The following is a 19,713-nucleotide window of genomic DNA, read 5'->3' on the forward strand; positions in this document are numbered from 1 at the left end:
TGAAGTCTTTTGCGCTGCAAGACGTTTGTAAACTCCATGTGTATAGGCAGCATGGGCCCCGTGTACTGCATGATCCAGTGCTTATCCATGTTTGGTGCATAGTTATAGCTGGGAGTACTGAGAGGAAAAGAAAGGATCTGAAAAGTTGTGCAGCATCACGGGCATCAGAGGAAGGTAGGAACTCCTTTAACACAGGAATAGCCAATAAACAGTTAAATCACATATTCCATGTATTAGCTGGTATTCCTAGTGTAAACTATCACAAACATCAATTCAGTTGCTTGCAAGCTCATTGATTCATATGTTACTTCGTCAGCATTTTTAACCACTTGCTTTCTGAGCTTGCTTTCAGGCTCAAAGATCACTACTAGGTCCGTGTTCATATTTGGCATACATCAAAAAGTATTTCTCAAAAGAATCTGTAACCATTAAAAATACTCATCTGAATGATGCATCCCATAAAGATAAGCAGAAAAATTAAGAAAGGAAAAGATGACTACTTCCCTTTATTAATAATATAAATTGCCCTGATGCTTCCAGTGGGAAGATTATATTAGCACAAGTTCAGTGAAACTCACAAGAAAGATACTTTCCTGTGGGATAAATAAATATAGTAGTCAGTACTAAGATAAGAACAGTAACACCAGTGTTATCAGTTTTCAAGATGCCCCAAAGAGTGAAGCGCTGACATTTTTCCTCTAGCTATTGCCAAATGCAAGTGCAGGCATTGCCAGGACCCCGAGTACAACTCCCCTGGGGCTGGCTGTCTGGGCGCAGAGTCAGCTTAGATATGAAGCCATGCTGTGGCCTTGAAGGAGGGAGCTGAGAAAGTGCTGCAATCAGCGCTGTTGACTCCAGACCTATGTTCAATGTCCATCACTTGCCCTTGGCCCTCACCTGAGCTATGTCCCAGTGATGCCCGATGATGTGGTAGACATGCAAAATCTAGTAATTAGAACTATGGCACAGAGTCCTATTGAAGCAAAGAATGATGCTTTAGAAGCTCGCATAAACATCAAAGCAAAGGTTTAAAAGAGGTGTTCTATCCACAGTCAGTGAATTTTTGAAGGATAACATAGAAGAAAAAAGAATACGTTCACATAGTATCACCTCCGAAGAAAACATACTGCAAAAAATATGCCAGGCAAATTTGCTATACAGATATGCACAGTACAAAAGCTTTCCTTCGATCCTGTTTTTATTCGTAGCACACCTGACAACTAAAATATGAGGAGAAACCATACAAAATCTATGTCCCATAATGGTTTCACCTATGTATGATCACTTTCCTTCTCTAACACTTGCAGAACCTAGGCTTTGCCATTTTGATGAAGTTATTTGGGTTTTATTTTTTCCGTTTCTAATACACTGCACTACAGGTTACATGTATTGCAGCATTACCTTTGAAAAATAAATGTGAATAGAAAATGAAAAAATGCTGTTGTGTGATTGGGTTAATTTGATTCCTATGGTTACCTTTTCAGTTTATAACAAAAATGCAATTCAATATTAATTTGCTGTTTAGATACTGATAATTTTAATATGTGCATTACCCAAAGGTACATTTTCTCCACAGAACCATTGATCTGTAGTTGTCTTTTCATAAGAGGTAGCACTGAACATATCAGAACATTGTATACTGATAACTTAAAGTCACACCTTTGCCCTTTGCTTTCATTTTTCTTGACATGGTTGTATGTGATCACAGAATGTTGGTAACAGTTGATTTTACTGAAGCACTTGATTTTACTGTATCAGCTATAGTACATATAACCTATAACTTTATAGTCTGAGGATAAAAATTGGCTGAATGGACAACATAATAGACTGATAGTCAACTGCAGGGAGTCCACATTTTAATTGGAGACTGCTTTTGAGAATTTAGGTAGAATTTGGGAAGTCTCTAGCACATACAGCTAGTTTTGACTAACCTACTTAACCATTAGCAACAGAAGTGAAACAACAGTATCACAGGGTTTGTGAATGTCTCCTTGAGTACTTCCTTCCTAAGAAGTATGGAAAGGTTAGCAAAGACAAACATAAAGTGAAATTCCTTTTATGCTGGAAATTCTTTTATTTCGGGTTCAAAAGTCAAAATGTTGACATTTCCAATGGTAGAAGTCTGATTTTTTTTAAATAAATGTTTATACTACTACAAAATTAATGAAACTGAGCCCAGGAGCACAGTCCTCTAGGTTGCTGGCTAGCCAGCAGCCCTAGCAGATGATCTGATGGAGCCCTAGACATTGAAGAAACAAGTCTTAGGAGTTTTGGTCACCTAGCAAGTATTAGGCACACTGACAAGAAAGAAGGATACTTCTAGTGCAATTTTTCTTCTGTTTCTTTGGAAGTTTGTCAAATGAGATGTTTTCCCATGAAAGAGCTCAGTTTTGATTAATCAGCATTTTCCAGCAAAACCCTGCTATTTTTTGGTGGACTTCTGAGTGCCCCTGCCACAGAGGGATGAGGTGGCTGTGAGCCGCGCTCAGCCAGCAACACCATGACAGCCTGTCGCTTTGCCAGGAAGGAAAGCCAGCTGCTGAAGCAGGCTCAGGTCTCATGTTCCCAGGCCATTGTCAGAAGCCTCCTCCACATAATGGATAGTCTTTAAAAGCAGCACTCAAGGGTTTAGCAGGGTGGTTAAAACCTTTCACAGACACTTTTCAAAAGCATTTTGAAATTTCTGGCTGAGAAATGCAGAGAGTGAGCAGAATTTTCTTCCCAGATAATTCAAGGAACAGGACCTTCTGTGAAATATCCAAAGCCAGCAGCTGATGGAGAAATGTGAAACAGGGGTCCAAAGTGAAGGGGAAAGACTACTAGGGAAGAGACAGAAAGAAAGAAAAAAAACCCACAACATGCCCCTATTTGTTGTGCCTTGCAGAAAACCACCAGAACAGCACTGCTTCCCAGGCACAAGACCTGACATTGCCCTCAGATCTGTCTACCTTTTTTGGGGTAAAAAATCCCAAAACAAGTGCAACAGAGGTGAATTTTGTGGACATTATTGCAGATTTCCAAAAACATTTCCAAATAGACAGACCTCTTCCCTGTCAGTGATAACTGTTTATCACAACATTTTTTTCTTGAAGCAGTAGGGGTTATCAACTAAATGTCCAGCTGCTATAAGCCCTTGAAAGTTATTATGGCACAGTCTGTCACTGTTTCTGTTCTTCTATTTTTGGGAACGGCTTTGCTCTGTATTGACAAGTACTGCTGTAAAGTAACATAGTCTCTACATTTCCTTGATTCCTCTTAGCACTGAGAACATAAGGTTGAAGAAAGGTACCACGTCTTCTATTGCCTATTCTCAGTCATGGAGGTTATCTTGTCTTGAGCACATTTGCTGATCCATGATCAGCAGACAGTGCCAGGTACCTCATTATTTTCAGGTTGTCCATGGTCTCTAAGTCTGGCAAGGAGCTACTGCTCGTCTGCCTGTTAGTCTTTGCTGGGATGCCCCCAAACAGCTCAGATGACGCCCCAGAGTGCAGGAAGGAGTAGTGTCTGATTTCAAGGTCATTCTTGCTAGTTAATTAGCAAATAGTAAAGCATTTAAACTTTTGAATGTGTGCCAGAGACTGACTGAGAGTTCATTTTACATGTTACAATAATAGATGACATGAAAAAGTGCTCCCCTTCATGTAGGTCAGTTCTAAAATGACCAGCAACATACAATGTGAATATTAAATCTGTAGAGAGGGTAGGGATTGGGAGAGCAAATAGTTACTCTATTAAAAAGGTATAGTATTTGTCATTCTGGTGGGCTATACTAGTTTGGGCAAATCTAGATAGTTCTGTTGCTTACTTACATTTGTCCAACACATACTACGTAGAACTCACTACACGTAGACTTCTTGGCACTCCATGACAGGTCTGTTCTAGAACTGGGCAGGATACTGGAAGGTGTCAGGTTCATAAAGTTTCAAACTGATAACCCCATTTTAGCTAACAAAAAAAACACTCATACTTAACAATAACAAATGCTGAACCCAGTCAGGCACTTTCACATAAATGCATCCTCAGAATGAGAAAATATTTCACTTTGAGATTTCTTAATTATTCACCTATGTGAATAAACTTACAGAGAAGTAATCACATTTTATGTGCACATTTGCAAAACCCAAAAAAGTCAATTAGTAGTAGCCTTCTCTGGATTACAGACTCCTCAGGAAAGGGATGACTTGTGTGGTTTGACTTCTGTTAGCACTTAATGTCTCTGCACCAATGTGCATTGTCTTGTTCACACTGCATCATGGAAATTGCATTCACTGTCTATTTTCCACCTGCTAAACTACAGCTGGAAAGCCCATAGTGGTGATAACAAAGTGTTCTATAGGTTATGGAAGGAGTAAGTATCTATAAGTACTAGTACAGTTTTCTCTTTAAAGAAAGGTTCACCATGAAATCTATCATTTATTTATCTGTAAGCATTGGTTCAAACAGATACATAAAGGTATGTTAGGAGGAAAGGAATCATACTGGCATTCAGCTCTGGGGCCTGAACACAAAAGGTCTCAATAACCTTCAGTTATACGATCAGCATTTCATATCACACATTTTAATTACTTTTAGTGACAATATACTTATTATATTTGTATATTTAAATTTTGAAATTTAAAATAGAGAATCTGTCTTATTTGGCTTCTAAGGTACTACAATAACTTTATGTTAGGTAAGAAATAATAAAAACCCAACAGCACAAAAGAATGGATGCTTGTACTTGGGCGAGTATTAAAATGGGGTTCTCAAATAGCAGATCATTCAGAGATTAATTACTTTATCTTTTACTAGTGATTGAACTGCTTTTTGTGTGATATTAAATGAAACAAATGGAATAAAGCCATTCTGCAAATCATTATTGCAAAAAGATACTTTATAGGTTAAGAAAAGAATGGGAGATTCAGCTTGGCTAATGCTGTTTACACAGTTTTGGTATCTGTGTGGAAAAGCAATAAAGCAGAATACAGCGTATTTTAAAATCTCCCAGAATTCAATGCAACTTTAAATTAACATTTGTTTTCTAAAATTTTTATCTAAATATATACACTTCCATTTCAGATTGGTTAACATGGAAAGAAAAAAGCATGTTTACAAACATCTGTTCAATTGTTCATACTAAAGATTTGTGTTTCCCTCTATTTACAATTTCCTAATTCTCTCCTGTTTTTATCCGAGAGAAGAAAATTATGTTCACAAAAATAATGCCTAAAAATATTGGTTGTGAATAATTCCATAGAGTTCTTAGAAGTTTTTATCCCAAAGGTGTTTGGCTAATTTTCTGTTTGGATTGGGAGTCCTCCAGTTAGTGAAAATAATACAGTACTTATATGCCCCAGGAACATTTTGTTTAATAAAAACAAAAGGCAACAACATTTTAAAATAATACATATGGTAAAACTCATTGTGAAAAATGAATAGTGTCTGTACAAAATTAACACCTATGTTATTATTTGAAATATGATTAGCAAGCATTGCATAAGTGGTCATGTTTCCTTAGAAAAGTGTAAATAAACAAAAGAAGCAAATCCTTTGTTTCCAGGGAAAGAAGACTTCCAGGTTTAGATACTGTTCTTGGAAAGCAGGAAGTCTAGATTATGGACAAAATTAAAAGTCAATAAAACATGACCAGTAGCATGGTCAGTATTAATGTGAAGTTGAATTTCACCATACCAGATCTACTTTTGCTACCTTTTAAAATGGAAATCTTTTAAATTCAGGGATATTTATATATCTGGGGATGTGAGGTATGAAAGTTTCACTCCTGAAGTGTAACACAACTGCTACATTTCAGAATAAAGAAGAAAAAAAGTTGTTACTCATTAAATATAACACCTTTTTATTTTAGGAAAAACTATTTGTTGCTGCTGCAGAAGTTAATTGGGTAACTAGAACCTTCCCGCATTTCTGTATCAGACTATTTCTTCTAGTCCTGTTTAAAGTCACACTTGTAATTATGTGTGTGACGATTCTGATAATTTGTCTCTAAGTCAGGAGTCCAAGCAGGCCTCAGGCCAGCACTGACAAGACACACTAACATGTCAAGTTTTATTACTGATGCAGATGTATGATCCCACTCTAATGGGTAAGTGTCCGTATTACAAGAAGTATCATTGTAACTGGCAGATATTTGAGATTTAGCCTCAGTGACTAGAAGGCACCCTGCAGCCTTCTCACACCCCAGATTCACAGGTAAGGCTGCTCTAGGGATCCAGAGGTGCATTGGCATTGCTCTTCATGCTTCACTACTGCAAACACATCGCTACCACCAGACCTGATCATTCAGCACCTTCTGAACTATGTTTAGATGGAAATATAAAGCTCTACCTTTCATATCATCTACCTTTTTTCACATTACCTTGGCAAACTTTCCAATTTATGTCCAGATATCATTTCTAGATGCTCCTCCTAAGGTATTTAGCCTGGCAATAGGATTGCTTCCAGGTAACCTTAAAATCTGGTTGTCAATCATCCTGCCAACCCAAGGACCTTCAACTCATCACAGCCAGCAGTGTTTCAGATTTCCATTTTTTACATTCTTCAGTAAACCTGCCTCCTGCAGATTTTTGCTTCTAATGTTTGTTTACTTCACAGCTTATAAACAGTTTAGGTCTGATTCACAGTTCCCCTATGACTGGTTCACACTGGAAGGTAAAGGGAAGCTAAAGTGCCAGAGGCCTGAGCATAACTGAGAATTCAGGCTTTCATTAGAGCATAATTTGAGTCAGAGCTTTCCTGTTCAGCTGTCTGATGGAACAAGATTCCCCTGTAACAGCTGCCAGAGACACCTAGAGAGCCATGTCTTGTGTCATAACTTCATATTTAACAACAGCATTTCCAAAGGTCTAGCAACCCCGCTCCCCAACAGATGATGTTCATTATCACAGCAAAGATCTATGTATTGCTTTCATCTAGCACATCTTCTCCAGTCCTATTTTCTTCCACAGAAATAACTGCTGGGCATAGCTAGAGCACATGCATTAGTCTGATTTATTTTCAGAAAATATATCACTCATTATGCTGATAGCAGCCAGCATAAACTTTCAGAAATATTTTTAGGTGTCAGAAATAGGACACAATTTAAGGAGAGGAGATGTGGGAGAGTAGGAGGAAGAATGGACTCCAAAAAACAACAGAGAAAAAAACCCCAAAAAACCAACTGCTGCTTACAGTATGATATAGTCTGTGTTTCATGTTAAACTGGAGCTAATGAGAATTAATGGGGATCACTTAAAACTAATGATTAAACAGTGTACACATCATTACCTTTCTTGTCTTTGTAAGACTTTTCATGTCACTCCAGCAGGTTGTTTTTGCTGAGGAGGATAGAACTGTAAGGTAATGGCGGTAAGTAATTATTCCTTTTCTTTTTGGTTTTGATGGGTTTTTCCTAAATCTTATGGACTTAGCTGCTGCATTAATTTGATTTTCTTCTTTCCATGTTGTTAAGAGGGGAAATGAGACCAAAAAACACCCACATTTGACGGCAGAACTCTCCTTGAATTGGAGTATTTCCTGCCATAGCTGCTCCCCTCGTCATACATGCAAGTGGAAAACTTACTCTGAACAAACTTCTTGTTTGTGGTTTTTTTTTTTTTTTAATTTAGTATTTCAATCAAGTGACAGGCACTTTATCAGCAAATAAATGTCACGTAATTAAGAGTCTGCTTCAGCTACTGTCCTTTTAAGCAAAACTTCCTCTCACATGTGGTTGACAGGCTATCTTAATCCTTGGTTTGTAGGTATAACCTTCCATCTCAGTTTGTAAAGCCAGCAAGCAGCTTTTGACCTGATTTCCCTTCTTTGTTGGAGGTAGACGTTACAGTAACATGATATAGCAACTACATTTTTAAAAACAAAATCCAAGGTCAGATGGCTGTCACCCAAGGTTAGGAAAAAAGAGACTCAAACGGTGCTTGACCACCAAGGAAGAAAACCTAAGGGTTAAACGTTCAAATTATACAAACCTTGGCAGGAGGGATTTTATTGTTCTTGTTCTGTTTTCACAAGGAGCACAGAATATTTCTGTGAGAAATAAACTTACATCTTTTAGAGCATGTTGTAAGTATTTTTGCAAGGGAAATCGGTTATTTGGAGGCTTCAGCCACCCAAATTGGCAATTTATTTTCAATTTGTCTCATTTCTTAGTCTGCAGACTGAACTCTAACACATGCAGTCAGTCACTGCAACAAGAAACACAGAACAACTCAGTAAGGATCTCTTGAGTTCGCTAGAGAAAAAACTCTTTGCAAGAAGGTTGCCAAGAAATCAACAACACCAGAAGACAAGAAGAAGAACAGCTGAGTCTCATATTCTGGGCTATTTCACAAATAGCCTAGCAAAGCAAGGTATTTAGACCCCAGCAGTCCACAAAAAAAAAAAAAAAAAAAGTTAATTTACACAAGTATTCAAATGAAACTAAGCCTGCAAACAGATAACTAGGACCTTCGCTTGATTTTTGCAGGTGACATGCAACCTTTATAAGGTGCTGAGGTTGTTAAAGTTTTGGAGACTAACTAAACTTATTTGTTCTAGCAGTACAAGCTAGAAAGCAAGGAGGCTGGAAACACTAAGCAATAGAAAATGTCAGGAGTGTGATAAACAAATGCAAGTTCCTACAAGCACTCTTTTGTCAGAAGACAGTGAGCGTGGAGCCTAAAATGAGTTGCTTTGGCCTCAGGAGAGGTAGGGAGAGATTCAATGATTCAGTGCTTTTCTTCCAGACACGGTCCCCACAGCTCAGCGGAAACAGTTTGAATCCTACCCTTCTGTATGATGGATAGTCCCCCAGCAAACAGGATGGTTTGCCTGAGGCCAGGCAATCTGTGCCACTAAACGGGAAGCAATCTGTTGAACAGAGTGAGAACAAATAGATAAAACTCTCTTGCTATGAAAAGGGGTGATTGAAAATAGACATGAGAGAGGTCCATTAAATTTGATGCAGTTCATTATTCCTCACAGGATGGGAAGTAGGGGACATCAGTGGCATGGGCAAGATCCAGGTTTGGAATGAAAGAAAAGGCCCTGGTGCATGGGGTGACTCTGTGGAACTTGTTGCTGCAGGATGGTGGAGCTTCCACTGCGGTTCAGAGAGAGCAGAGAGAGAGATCAGACTGATGCAAAGACAATGGGGCACAGTGGCCTGGATGCTTCACCTAAACTGAACTGGTGATTTTCAGAAGCTGGAAAAACAAGGAAAAAGAATCTCTCCTTTTTCCCCTCCCTGCTCTCCCAAGCATTCTGTGCTGCTTTTTTTTGGAGCACATAATTTCAGATACTGAGTTAGAAAGATCTTCAAAACCCAATATGACATTTTCCATGTTTTTAAGTTTGTCTTATTTCACCTTTAGGACAAAATTCTTCAGGACGATCACTTCAGAACCAGCTATCTTTTCAAGTGAATATTTGCAAACTAAAATATCAATCTCATCACTTCTGTATACAGGTAGGAATTAGGCAGAATAAATAACTATGAAACATTGTTGAATGGTTTGCATTACTTGCAAAGTCTAGTGTCAGGAATGTAGGATTGTTTAGAATGTAGAATAAGGAAAATATAGTTAGGAATGTAAGGTCAGGGAAAGTGGCATATCTAGAAAGTAGCAGCCAATAGGAGAATGAAAAAAAAAAGAAACTAACAAATATTTAACCATGTGCCACAAACAGCAACTCACTTTCTGGCCCCAACTAATGTTCAGTTTATGCAGCAACTGCTACTCCTTGTAATTTTAAACTAGTTAATGTAACTACCAAATACATCCTTGCATGTCAGACACCGCAGACAGTCCAAAATGCAATTTGTAGACCACAGAGCTTTTCTGCAATGTGATGAAGCGGATTTCTCCTCATTTTCAGAGGCCAAATCAATGTACAATCCAGCTAAAATATTTTATTTAGTTTTTTTTTCTGTGTGGAAGAAGGCATGAAAACATTGTTTCAGCACAAATGGGAAGAGTGGTCCACATGCCCACAGCAGACAGAAGAGTGATGGAAACCTAACATCTCACTATGAAGAAAAGGTCCCAGAACATTCAAGGTATAAAGCAAGATGTGGAATCCAGGACTATCCTCAGATTTTTACCTACAGTTGGCTTCAGTTCTAGAAACAAGATGGAAAATTATTTTTTTTTTTAATTATAGAGTAATCACCAGAAAAGATTAAACGTGTTGTTTAAAGATGAAGTCTAATAGGCTATTTTCAGAATCTGCCAGTATCCAGTCTGTAAACAAATCCAGTGTGCTCAAAAGCTACAAAAGGGTGTTTTTACTCTCAATGCATTCAGTTAGTTAGAGCCCAGGAAGTGCATATCTTGGAGGAAGAGGGAGGAAGTAATATCTTTCCAACAGATCCTGACCTGTGTCTACATATTTTCAGGGTATTGTAAGAAGCTGCCCTTACAAAGCCAAATACTGACCTTTTAATCTGCCACAACTTCCCAGGAGGAAAAGAGCTTCTCTCTGCTTTAATAATGGTCAGAGCTGTCACTCTCCTTCCCAAAAGGAGCAAGCACAGCAAAAGAAACAAGCAAACATTCACTGCTTACTATGAGTTTCTTAAATTTGAATTCTCTGTCCCTGCAATGTCTCCATAAACAAATACCTCACAAGAAGCAGATAACAAGGAACAGTTCTGGCAGCGTGTGATTTTGACTTACATATGCTGTGAAGCGTTGGGGTAGAGCTCTGAGAACTGTGGTGCTGAATCCTCAGGGCCATGGGGCGCAGCGTGGCTGATGACCATCATTATGGGCCTATGGGGATATATCCTCTTAGACATTCTGAAGTAATTAATGCTCTCATTAGTGATTAGGTCTGTGAAGTAGTCCTGGAACATACGATTAACACAAAGTAAAAGTTACAAAGTGCATGATTAATTAGATCACATACTGTCATACTATTATGCTATTTTCAAGTCTTCATTAAAGCTTAGATCAGGAAGTAAAAACATACCATCAAAGAAATGCATGATTTGAGGGAGCACAGGAGAGACTGAGCAGCAATTATTTTCTTTAAGCAGGCAATGCCACATAAAATGAAGCAGTATTTTCCAAATCAGATACAACAGAAGGCATTAAGTAAATATGATTACAAGATTTTGTAATATAATGCTAAGAAACATTTAAAATGACAGACTATACTGACAAAGATATGTTTCTTGGATTTCACTGATAAAACACATTAACAAGGCAATGGCTCCTAACTGCAAGAAATCATAGACTTTTGAGTTGGTTTTCTGTTTATGTAAATATTTCTTGCGTGCTCTTTGTTCAGAGTGTACTTTTGCATATGTACAAAGTGGAAGAAAGCTACAACAGGCAACAGATTGCAAAAATCTTTATCAAAGAACTTGCAAATGCGAATGCAGGGAGTAGTTGAATTCCTGTAGGCTCTGTTCTTTTAATTGTGCAACTTTAGGCAGTGCAGCTGCTGAGATTAAGGTAGTGATTTGCTAATAAACTGGCTTAACCCACAGCCAAGGTGGCAAATGGAAGCCTACAAGGGGAAGGGAGGAAATGGAGCTAAAAAAAAAAAAGATGAAAACTTAAATTAAGCCACCTGCCACCTTGGAGCATTCACTGTTGGCCTGGAGGTCTAGTGCGAGCTTCATTGAGAAAGTGCTGAGACAATGTTTGTAATTTCAAGCACTTCCAGGCATGACTAATCATATGTTGTGGATTCGAGGCCCCGAACAGCTGCAAAAGCAGAGCCTGAGGTACAAGGTCTGTATCGCACGTCAGTGGTAGGACAAGCCAACCAGCTGTGACCTCCTCGCTCGCCTGCTCCCTGTCCCCCCTGCCCCTTCCCCTCTTCTGTAGCATGCTCGGAGCGCATAGGGTAGCCCTGGCTGCTACAAGCCTTGCAGGGGTAAGGGAGAGACAGTGAGTGACCTTTTGCTGTACCAAATGGGTAATGAGTGTGAGGCACAAGTGTTATAATTTCTGGTTTTGTAGCCTGTTCAAGTGAAATGCCTGTATCACTGCTCTCCCAAAGCATCCACTCCCCTCCTATTTGCCTATTTATTCTAGCTACCTACACAGAGTGTGTGAGGAATGTAGAACTAACCAATGTTCTTTATTTTATCTTTTTAAAATTCTATATAAATATATAATTAGTATCATGTAATTTCTATGGGTGGGGAAATCAGAAACAGGCATTGTGAGCTTCCAATAAAATCTCATTACATGGGTCAGAAACCACAGCTGCAACATCTGTATCATCTTCCGTGAGCTACAGTCTGAGGAAATTCCAGATTGCTTTCTGCAGGCTGGAAAGTCTGTGATCTGCGCTCCTAAGCCTTTCCAAGAAACTTGACAGCAGTGGGTAGGTCACCTTGGCATATTTTCCAAACTTTGTCAAGTGCACAAACAAGCTCTGGAGTTTTCCAACGGCTGTGTGTTGTGCTTATCTATTCTCATAGTCATATTCACTCTGACACCACAGGCGCACAGCCTTTTTTTTGTGTGTGTGAACTGTTTAATGGAAAACAGCATTAACCCGGGTTTCTTATGTGGGTAACAACTGACAACACTCAGATAACTAAAGTTCAGTAGTGCAAGGGCCACCATTATTTTGGGGAATGGCCTTTATTTACTATTTGCTTCTGCCACTGAACTATCCCTTTCTAGCAGAGAGAGGGAGGGAGGGAGGGAGAAATCACCAGACTGCACTGAAGAGCCCTTGGAAACTTTCTTCCATTGCACGATTAATAATTAATATTCTCACATGGAAATTGATCTGCTATGCCCTGGAGAGAAAATGACATCTCAATTTCTCAATTGTGATTGGTTAATTAATTAATTATCTGGTTAATTAATTATCTGAAAGTGATTTTTATATGGATAAAAGACGCAGCATTTATGTGTCTGGAAAATACCTTTGCATAATCAAATCCATGCTTCTCTTTGTTACCATTGCGAGAAATGGTGTAATTATAGAAGCGGGAGTTCTTCACTAATCCAACCCACTCTCTCCACCCAGGAGGGATGTAGCTGCCATTGTATTCATTGAGGTATTTCCCAAAAAAAGCTGTGAAGGTAAAAAAAAAAAAGAACAACAGAACAAAGAACACACACACACACATGAGGCTTTGCAATCCAAGTCTTTTAGTCTGAGTCAAAAGCATGCATGAATTAAGATAAAATGTGTTAGAATGAGTCAGAGTTGCTTTATCAAAAATGTTCCTTTTATACCTTAGAGAATTTTGAAATTAAAAGTTATTTCCAGAGTTTTTATGAGAGTTGAAAGCCTTCGTGACTTTAGGTTTTCTTCTTAATCTTTTGGAATCTAGTGCTCACATTACTTTTTTTTTTTTCTGTGTTTTTTTTTTTTTTTTGGAATGAGTATGTTTCTCTTGGTTTCCACTTGAAAATGGAATAATAACATCTGAGAAACACCTTGTGGTTTTAAGCAAGTCCTGTGATGTTATGGAGCTTGGCTTCTGACTTTTGAAAGTTTGGACTTGGCAATGTGGCTATGTTTGCTGATTTGATAAAAGGTCTGGAAAGTCCAGATCTCCATCCCACTGGACCATGTTTGGGTAGAGCAAGAGGGAATCCCTGCCCTGCTTTGCTGCCACAGCTTTTTAAAGGCAAAACTAATGAAGAGACAAAGACTTGGAGGTCAAGTACCTCTACCTGGCCTGCCAAACTAAGTGAATTTTTTTCCATTAGCTCCAGGTGACAAGTCAAAACTCTCTCAGACTGAAACTTTCAGGCTTTGCCATCAAGCTCAGAAGGGCTTGCCTGCCAATTCCTCTGGGAGGAAGTAAAAAGAAAAACAATCTCACCATGCAGTGGGCTCACAGCTATCTGTGAGTTGTGAATCACTTTTGCCATGGATGCACAGACACCAAAAGCTGGCTAGCTGTCTTTGGGAAGTGGGATTAATGCTGGCATGGCACCCTGACAAATGCAACCATCTTGCTTTTACAGACAGATGGGTATGTATGCTCTTTAGCTGCTTCTGTATGATCTTTGTCCTGGACAAAAAAAGTCAGATTGGATGGCTCTACTCTGTTTTTCTACTGCCTAGGAAGTGTGGTGACAAAACACCTGACTGGGCCTGCAACTTGGGTTTCTAGGGATTTATTAGCTCCAGCTCAGTCCCAGCAAGTTACTGGGGTGTCTGAGTAACTTCACTGTTTGCATTTTTAATTTCCTTGAGGTTTACAAGCCCCTGGAGAGTCTCCTGTGCCAGTAGTTCTGCTGCCCATGTCCCAGCAGTCAGCACAAAGGTACTGCCAGTGCTCACAAAATGAGACACTCCTGAAGAGGAGGGAATGACAGAGACTTCTCCCTTTCCAAGGACAGAGCTCCTCTGGGCAGTAGCTGCCCACCTCCCTACACCCTTCATGGTGCGCAGCCCCTGTCCTTGCTGCCAGCCCCGGCTTGGGCAGCCAAGCCTCCCTGCAGGGAGCTGCTGCCCAGCGTCACTTCCTTGGCTGGGCTTCAGGACACACGTCAAACCCCCGTACTTGTTTCCCACTAGGAAATGAAATCACTTTGGAAAACCTCACGTTCAACCTAGGCACATTCAATCTAACCAAAAAAGCACATTTGAGGAAGGGCTTAAATAATTCAGATCTGACTGATGTGGGCATGGTGAACTTCCTGGGAAAGCGGGTGGAAAAATAAAAATGTTCATAATAAAGACTTGCCTAAGGCAACATAAATATGGTGCAATTGAATCATATAACTGCCAAATGTCACTAACCAGAGGTTACAGTCATAGATAATGTTACTTTCCTATACCACGTGGAATGTGACATATAAACAAGTCCTACAGACACTGGACCGGGCTTCCAGATATTCCTTCCACAACCACTAAGAAACCAGCCCAGTCTCTCTCCTTTTTTCTCCTGAGGCCAACCAGAAAACAAGAAGCTTGAGGTGAAGAGGGTGACCGTGGAGAGGGAATACGTGCCCAGCACCACTGCCTCCCGGAACAGAAACCATATCTCTCCATAGAGCAGCCAAACTGGGTTAAACATCTTAGGGAGTCAGATGTCCAGGAATAGTGTAAGGGTAAAGGCCTAAATACTGTGGGAAGGGAAGCCAACGAAAGAGAAGAAGGGGAAGAGAAATCAGAGAGAGACAACAGTGAAGAAAAGTATGTGAAAGTGAGAGAGTGATGTGACCGAGAGAGAAGAAGCATTACTGAGCCAAGCAAAATCAAGGACAGTCTGTGGTTACAGGGGAGATCTGAGGTCAGCCCTCCTGAATGTCATCCCAGATCCACAAGCAGCAACTGCATGACCTTGGGGAAGCTCTGTGTACTGTCTCATTTATAAAGGACTCTACTGCCAACCTACCTCCCACAAAGATCAGAGGCTTTCAAGCTGTGAAATGGAAGTTATGGCAATTTATCATGTAGGATGGTTTGATAGCCCCACCTGTAATTAAGATTGACTAATACTGAGACCTGAACTCTGCTATTTATGGTTTTGCCAAACTTCAGTCATTATAGTGACGACAGTTTCCACGCTATCTGACTCAGTCTGGATTTTGGTCTATGGAACATTTTAGACAAACAGTTTGGCAATTTCCAAGAAAAAGGCCAGGGAAAAATAAATGGGTTTGCCCATTTAAAAATCATTGGCAAGCTTTTCTCTAAGAAGCTCTAGTGTCTCTTGGTTTTGATGTAGTGCCTTTGTAAATAATAGAGGTGGCTATGAAAATCTGTCTCAAACTAGCCAAGCCCTGAAAAACTGTAGCACACAGATGATCGGAAAAGACTTATTACAGATTCTCAGTTTAATGTCACTACAGGGTGTTCCTTTATGGACCTAAAAAGGTACCAGCAATTTCAGTTTTGGCACTAAACCAGAAAACAGTCAGCTGCTTTCTCTCCTCTTCTGTCTCATTTGATATTAAGGCATTACCTGAGAGAAAGCCACCAGCATAAAATGCAGAGGTGAAATTACCTGGGGCATAAGAAAGAGAAAATATAAACTGAATTTAGAAAAGGAAAGGGGGGCTTGGAGCTAGTGGGGGCCAGTTCATCTTGGAATTTCCTTGCTTTAGATTACTTTATTTTCTAATAGTGTTTTGTTAGCTCCCCTTTGGCTCCCCAAACCCCAGGTTTCAGTGCATGTTATAAGACTTTGGATTGGCAGCCTGAACCATTCACCTTTGTGTTGGCAATGATTTAGTATTTTATCATAAAAATAATCTGAGAGCTGTCAAGTTTTAAGCAGCTCCTTGACTGACAGTTTGCAGAAATAGATGTTTCTCCTTGTTGTAGAATAATACAGTTCCCATGTCAAATGTATAGCAAAGCCCTGAATACAAGTAGAAGTAGTGGTAATCGTGATAATGGATCACATTTGCCCAATTGCTTTAACCAAGAGTGGTTTGTTGGTCAAAAGCTCAGGAAGATATGAATAATTAGACAGATGAAGGGAAAAGCCAGGCTTTTACTGAAACACAGGAGTTCAGTCCCTTCACCATGGGATTTTCTGAGTACCACTGTGTATAGGATAGGGCAAGTGAGTCAGAGCTGGAGCCCAGCACCAGCAGTTAGTGTCTGGCTCTTCATGCTCTGCATGAAGACAAGTGCCAGAGCAAAAGGAAAGCACAGTAGTGTCCATGGATCCAAATAACAATCAGCAAGTAATCACCACAGGTGTCCTAGTTGTTTTTGTTAACCAGAGGATAAAAAAATTAAAGTGCTACGGAACATCTCACAGAACTGCCCGGAAGCTGACATGGTGATATGCAAATCTTCTTCAAATGCTCATCTTGTAGCGTCAGCCCACATCCTTAACTTAGCTGTAGCCCTACACTTGCTGAATTGCCCAAGTCTGACTAATGGGAATGCTCAGCTTTAGAAGCTGCTTGCACTCAGTAGTTACAGGGTTTAGTAAGCCATTTCTGCTTGTAATTAATAAAACAGAGATTTTGACTCAATGGGAAAAAACCTCATTAAAAAGTAATGCCATTTCAAGGGACATCTTTTCATTATTGCATGTAATGGCCCCTACAGGGATAACAGGAAAGATAAATGCAGATTTTTGCATTTTAATAAGACAGTTTTTATCTGCGTTCTGGTAGTTTTGCTAACTGTTCCCAGGACACATTGTTATCTTTTAATCACATATAGAGTAGCTTAGTATATCAGAATAATTGTATTCTGTGTGAGTATGTTCAATTAAGTTTATGCAAACAACACCACATGGTATGGTGAATAGTTATAGAGACATCTATGTGTCTCAGGAGTAGCTGCAGAATATACCTCTTTGGTACCTAACATGAAAAGATGCCTTAATATAGATTTTTGTTTTCCTTTTAGCAACTAAATGAGACTTGAACTAGTGTGTTGGGTTTGTGGGGGTGGGGACTGGTTTTGGTAGTGGAGGCTAAAATGATGGCCCCTGTGAGAAGCTTCAAGAAGCTCCCTTGGCTCCAAGGTGGACCTGCCTCCAGCCCAAGCTGAGCCAATTAGTAATAGGGAAACACCTCTGCAAATCCATATTTATGAGGGAAAGAAGTGGTTTGGCAAAGGAAGGAGAGTGACCAGGAAGCATCAAAAAAAGACCATCAACAACCAGAGGAGAGAGATGGGTGGAGGTGAGACAAAGGACTATAGACACCCAGGTCAACGAGGAAAGGGGGGGGGGAGGTAAATGGAATCCCCCTGCAGCCCATGGAGGTTAATGGTGGAACAGATATCCATTCATAGCCTATGGAGGCCTCCATGCTGGAGTGGGAGGCTGTGCCTGAAGGTAGCTGTGACTATGTGAAGAGCTCACAACAGAGCAGAAGACCCCAGAGACACTCGTGCCAGAGCTGTCAGGGAGAAGATCAGCCAGAGTGAAGACCCATGTCCAGCCCATGGAGGTCCCCATGTCGGAGCCGGGGGGGCTAAAGTCTGTGACTCTGTGTGAAGCCCGTGTTGGAACACTTTGTTCCTGGAAACTTTTGGACTGTGGGAGTGATTCCATATGGGAAGAGAGCGGCAAAGATGAACTGACTGCAACCCCAATTCCCTGTCCCCTGTGCCGCTCTGGGGGAGAAGGTAGAGAAATCAGGAGCAAAGTGATTTGAGTGTGAGAAAAAGGGAGGGGTGGGTGAAGGTGTTTTAAGATGTGGTTATTGTCTCATTATCCTACTCTGATTTATTGGTAACAAATTAAATTGATTTTTCCTCCTCAAGTTGAGTCTGATTTGCCCATGACCATGATTGGTGAGTGAGCCCTCCCTGTCCTCATTTTGACCCACGAGCCCCTTGTTATATTTCTTTCCCCCATCTCACCGGAGAAGGGGGAGTGAGTGAAGGACCACGTGGTCTTAGCTGCGGCTGAAACCACAACTGCATTGAGAGATCCAGGGGGTTGCAATGGGTGCAAGACAAGGAGAATTTGACGCAGGGGATCTCTGGAATTTGAATCCAGGATATTTATCACTGAATGTGATTCAAATTCTCATAATTCCCCGTACTGTTTTCCCCAGTATTTTCTACAAGCATTTATGACTAATGTTTATGGTATTACACAATAGAATTAGTCCCCTAACTCCTGTCAGCATTAGTGGATTAGTATACAGGTGAACTGGGCTACATCTACTGGCGAGACATCTCTGCACTTCCACAGATCAAAGGACATATATTATGTTCTATGCCCTTGTTATTTGTTGAGGCTTATGGGAATGTTTCCAATTTAAAACAAACCTAAACCTTTAAAAAGGCATGCTGCAGTAAGGTTTAGTCACTGTGACCCAGACAAGAGCTTTAAGTAGACAGCCCACTTCATTTAACAAAGTCAGGAAACCATTTACAGGAGTTGTGAAGTACTGTTTATATGACATTTCAGTCATTCTGTGCTTCTGGGGACAGAGCCCAACAAAACTGTAACTTCTGGATTATTCCAGTAAATTCGTCCTTGCTTTATTCCCATTGTGCAAACGATAGATTCGAACCTGAGAAGTTTGATTTTCCCTTCTGCTGAAAAATAACAGAGGATTAGTGTATCACTTCATTAAAGTGCAGAAAGCCAGCTCAGTATGCCAGCACTGTCTAGGAAATGAAATAAGCACTGTCCCAAAAATGCGGTGAGGAAACTGAGGCACCAAGAGGTTAACCTCCAGCTAGACCTAAGTCACGCAGGAAGCCTGTGGCTTTGCCAAGAATATTATTCCGATTTCGCAGTTCTCAGTCTTGTAGCTTAACCGCAGTAGAAAACCTCAGGTTTTCTACTTTTTCTCCAGCTTTGTGGTTCTTTCCCAGTTGCTGCCAGGTTTACCATTGTAACCAAAAAGGGCATTAAAGATTTTATAACTCAGCAGTTGCAAAAAGCATTAGCCTATAACTTGATATAGCAATCATTAGCCTGGGTGATGTCTTTAACAAAGCCTGTATTGTGGGCCAAGCTGGTAGCACTTTCCAGCGTTGATGTTGTCTGACAGTTCTCATTATAAGACTCTGTTTTCAGTTGCTTATAACTTTCTCATACTTGGACTGAAATTTTCCACACTGGATGTCTGCCTCAGGCTGAATTTTTTGAAACTTCTTAGCCCGAACAGTAGCCATCTTTCAGAACTGCAGTAATGGAAAAGGAATGACGTTTAACATCTGAAAAAAATTAGGTGAATTTTCATTTGATAGCACTTCCACAGTCTGCACTGGGAGCATAAACTCTGTCAAAGATACAGTGGGGTCTCTGTCATGAAGGCACCTTTTATCATCCTGGTAAAAATCTGTCCAAAGTTTGCTCAGTTC

The 19,713-nt window shown here is 40.1% G+C and overlaps 1 protein-coding gene across 1 annotated transcript in view; it reads right to left on the minus strand.

Annotated features, from left to right (window-relative positions):
* The window catches only part of SULF1 (sulfatase 1), a 65,501-nt gene that overhangs the window by 33,327 nt on the left and 12,461 nt on the right, over positions 1–19,713 (minus strand). The window contains exons 3-5 of the mRNA XM_010177726.1: positions 12,875–13,026; positions 10,656–10,825; positions 4–117 (exon numbers count right to left, since the gene is read on the minus strand). Coding sequence (XP_010176028.1) covers positions 4–117; positions 10,656–10,825; positions 12,875–13,026 — 436 coding nt within the window. The remainder of the gene's footprint in view (positions 1–3; positions 118–10,655; positions 10,826–12,874; positions 13,027–19,713) is intronic.

This window comes from Antrostomus carolinensis, unplaced genomic scaffold, assembly GCF_000700745.2.
Source record: "Antrostomus carolinensis isolate BGI_N321 unplaced genomic scaffold, ASM70074v2 scaffold6341, whole genome shotgun sequence".
In the NCBI taxonomy this organism is placed as follows: domain Eukaryota; kingdom Metazoa; phylum Chordata; class Aves; order Caprimulgiformes; family Caprimulgidae; genus Antrostomus; species Antrostomus carolinensis.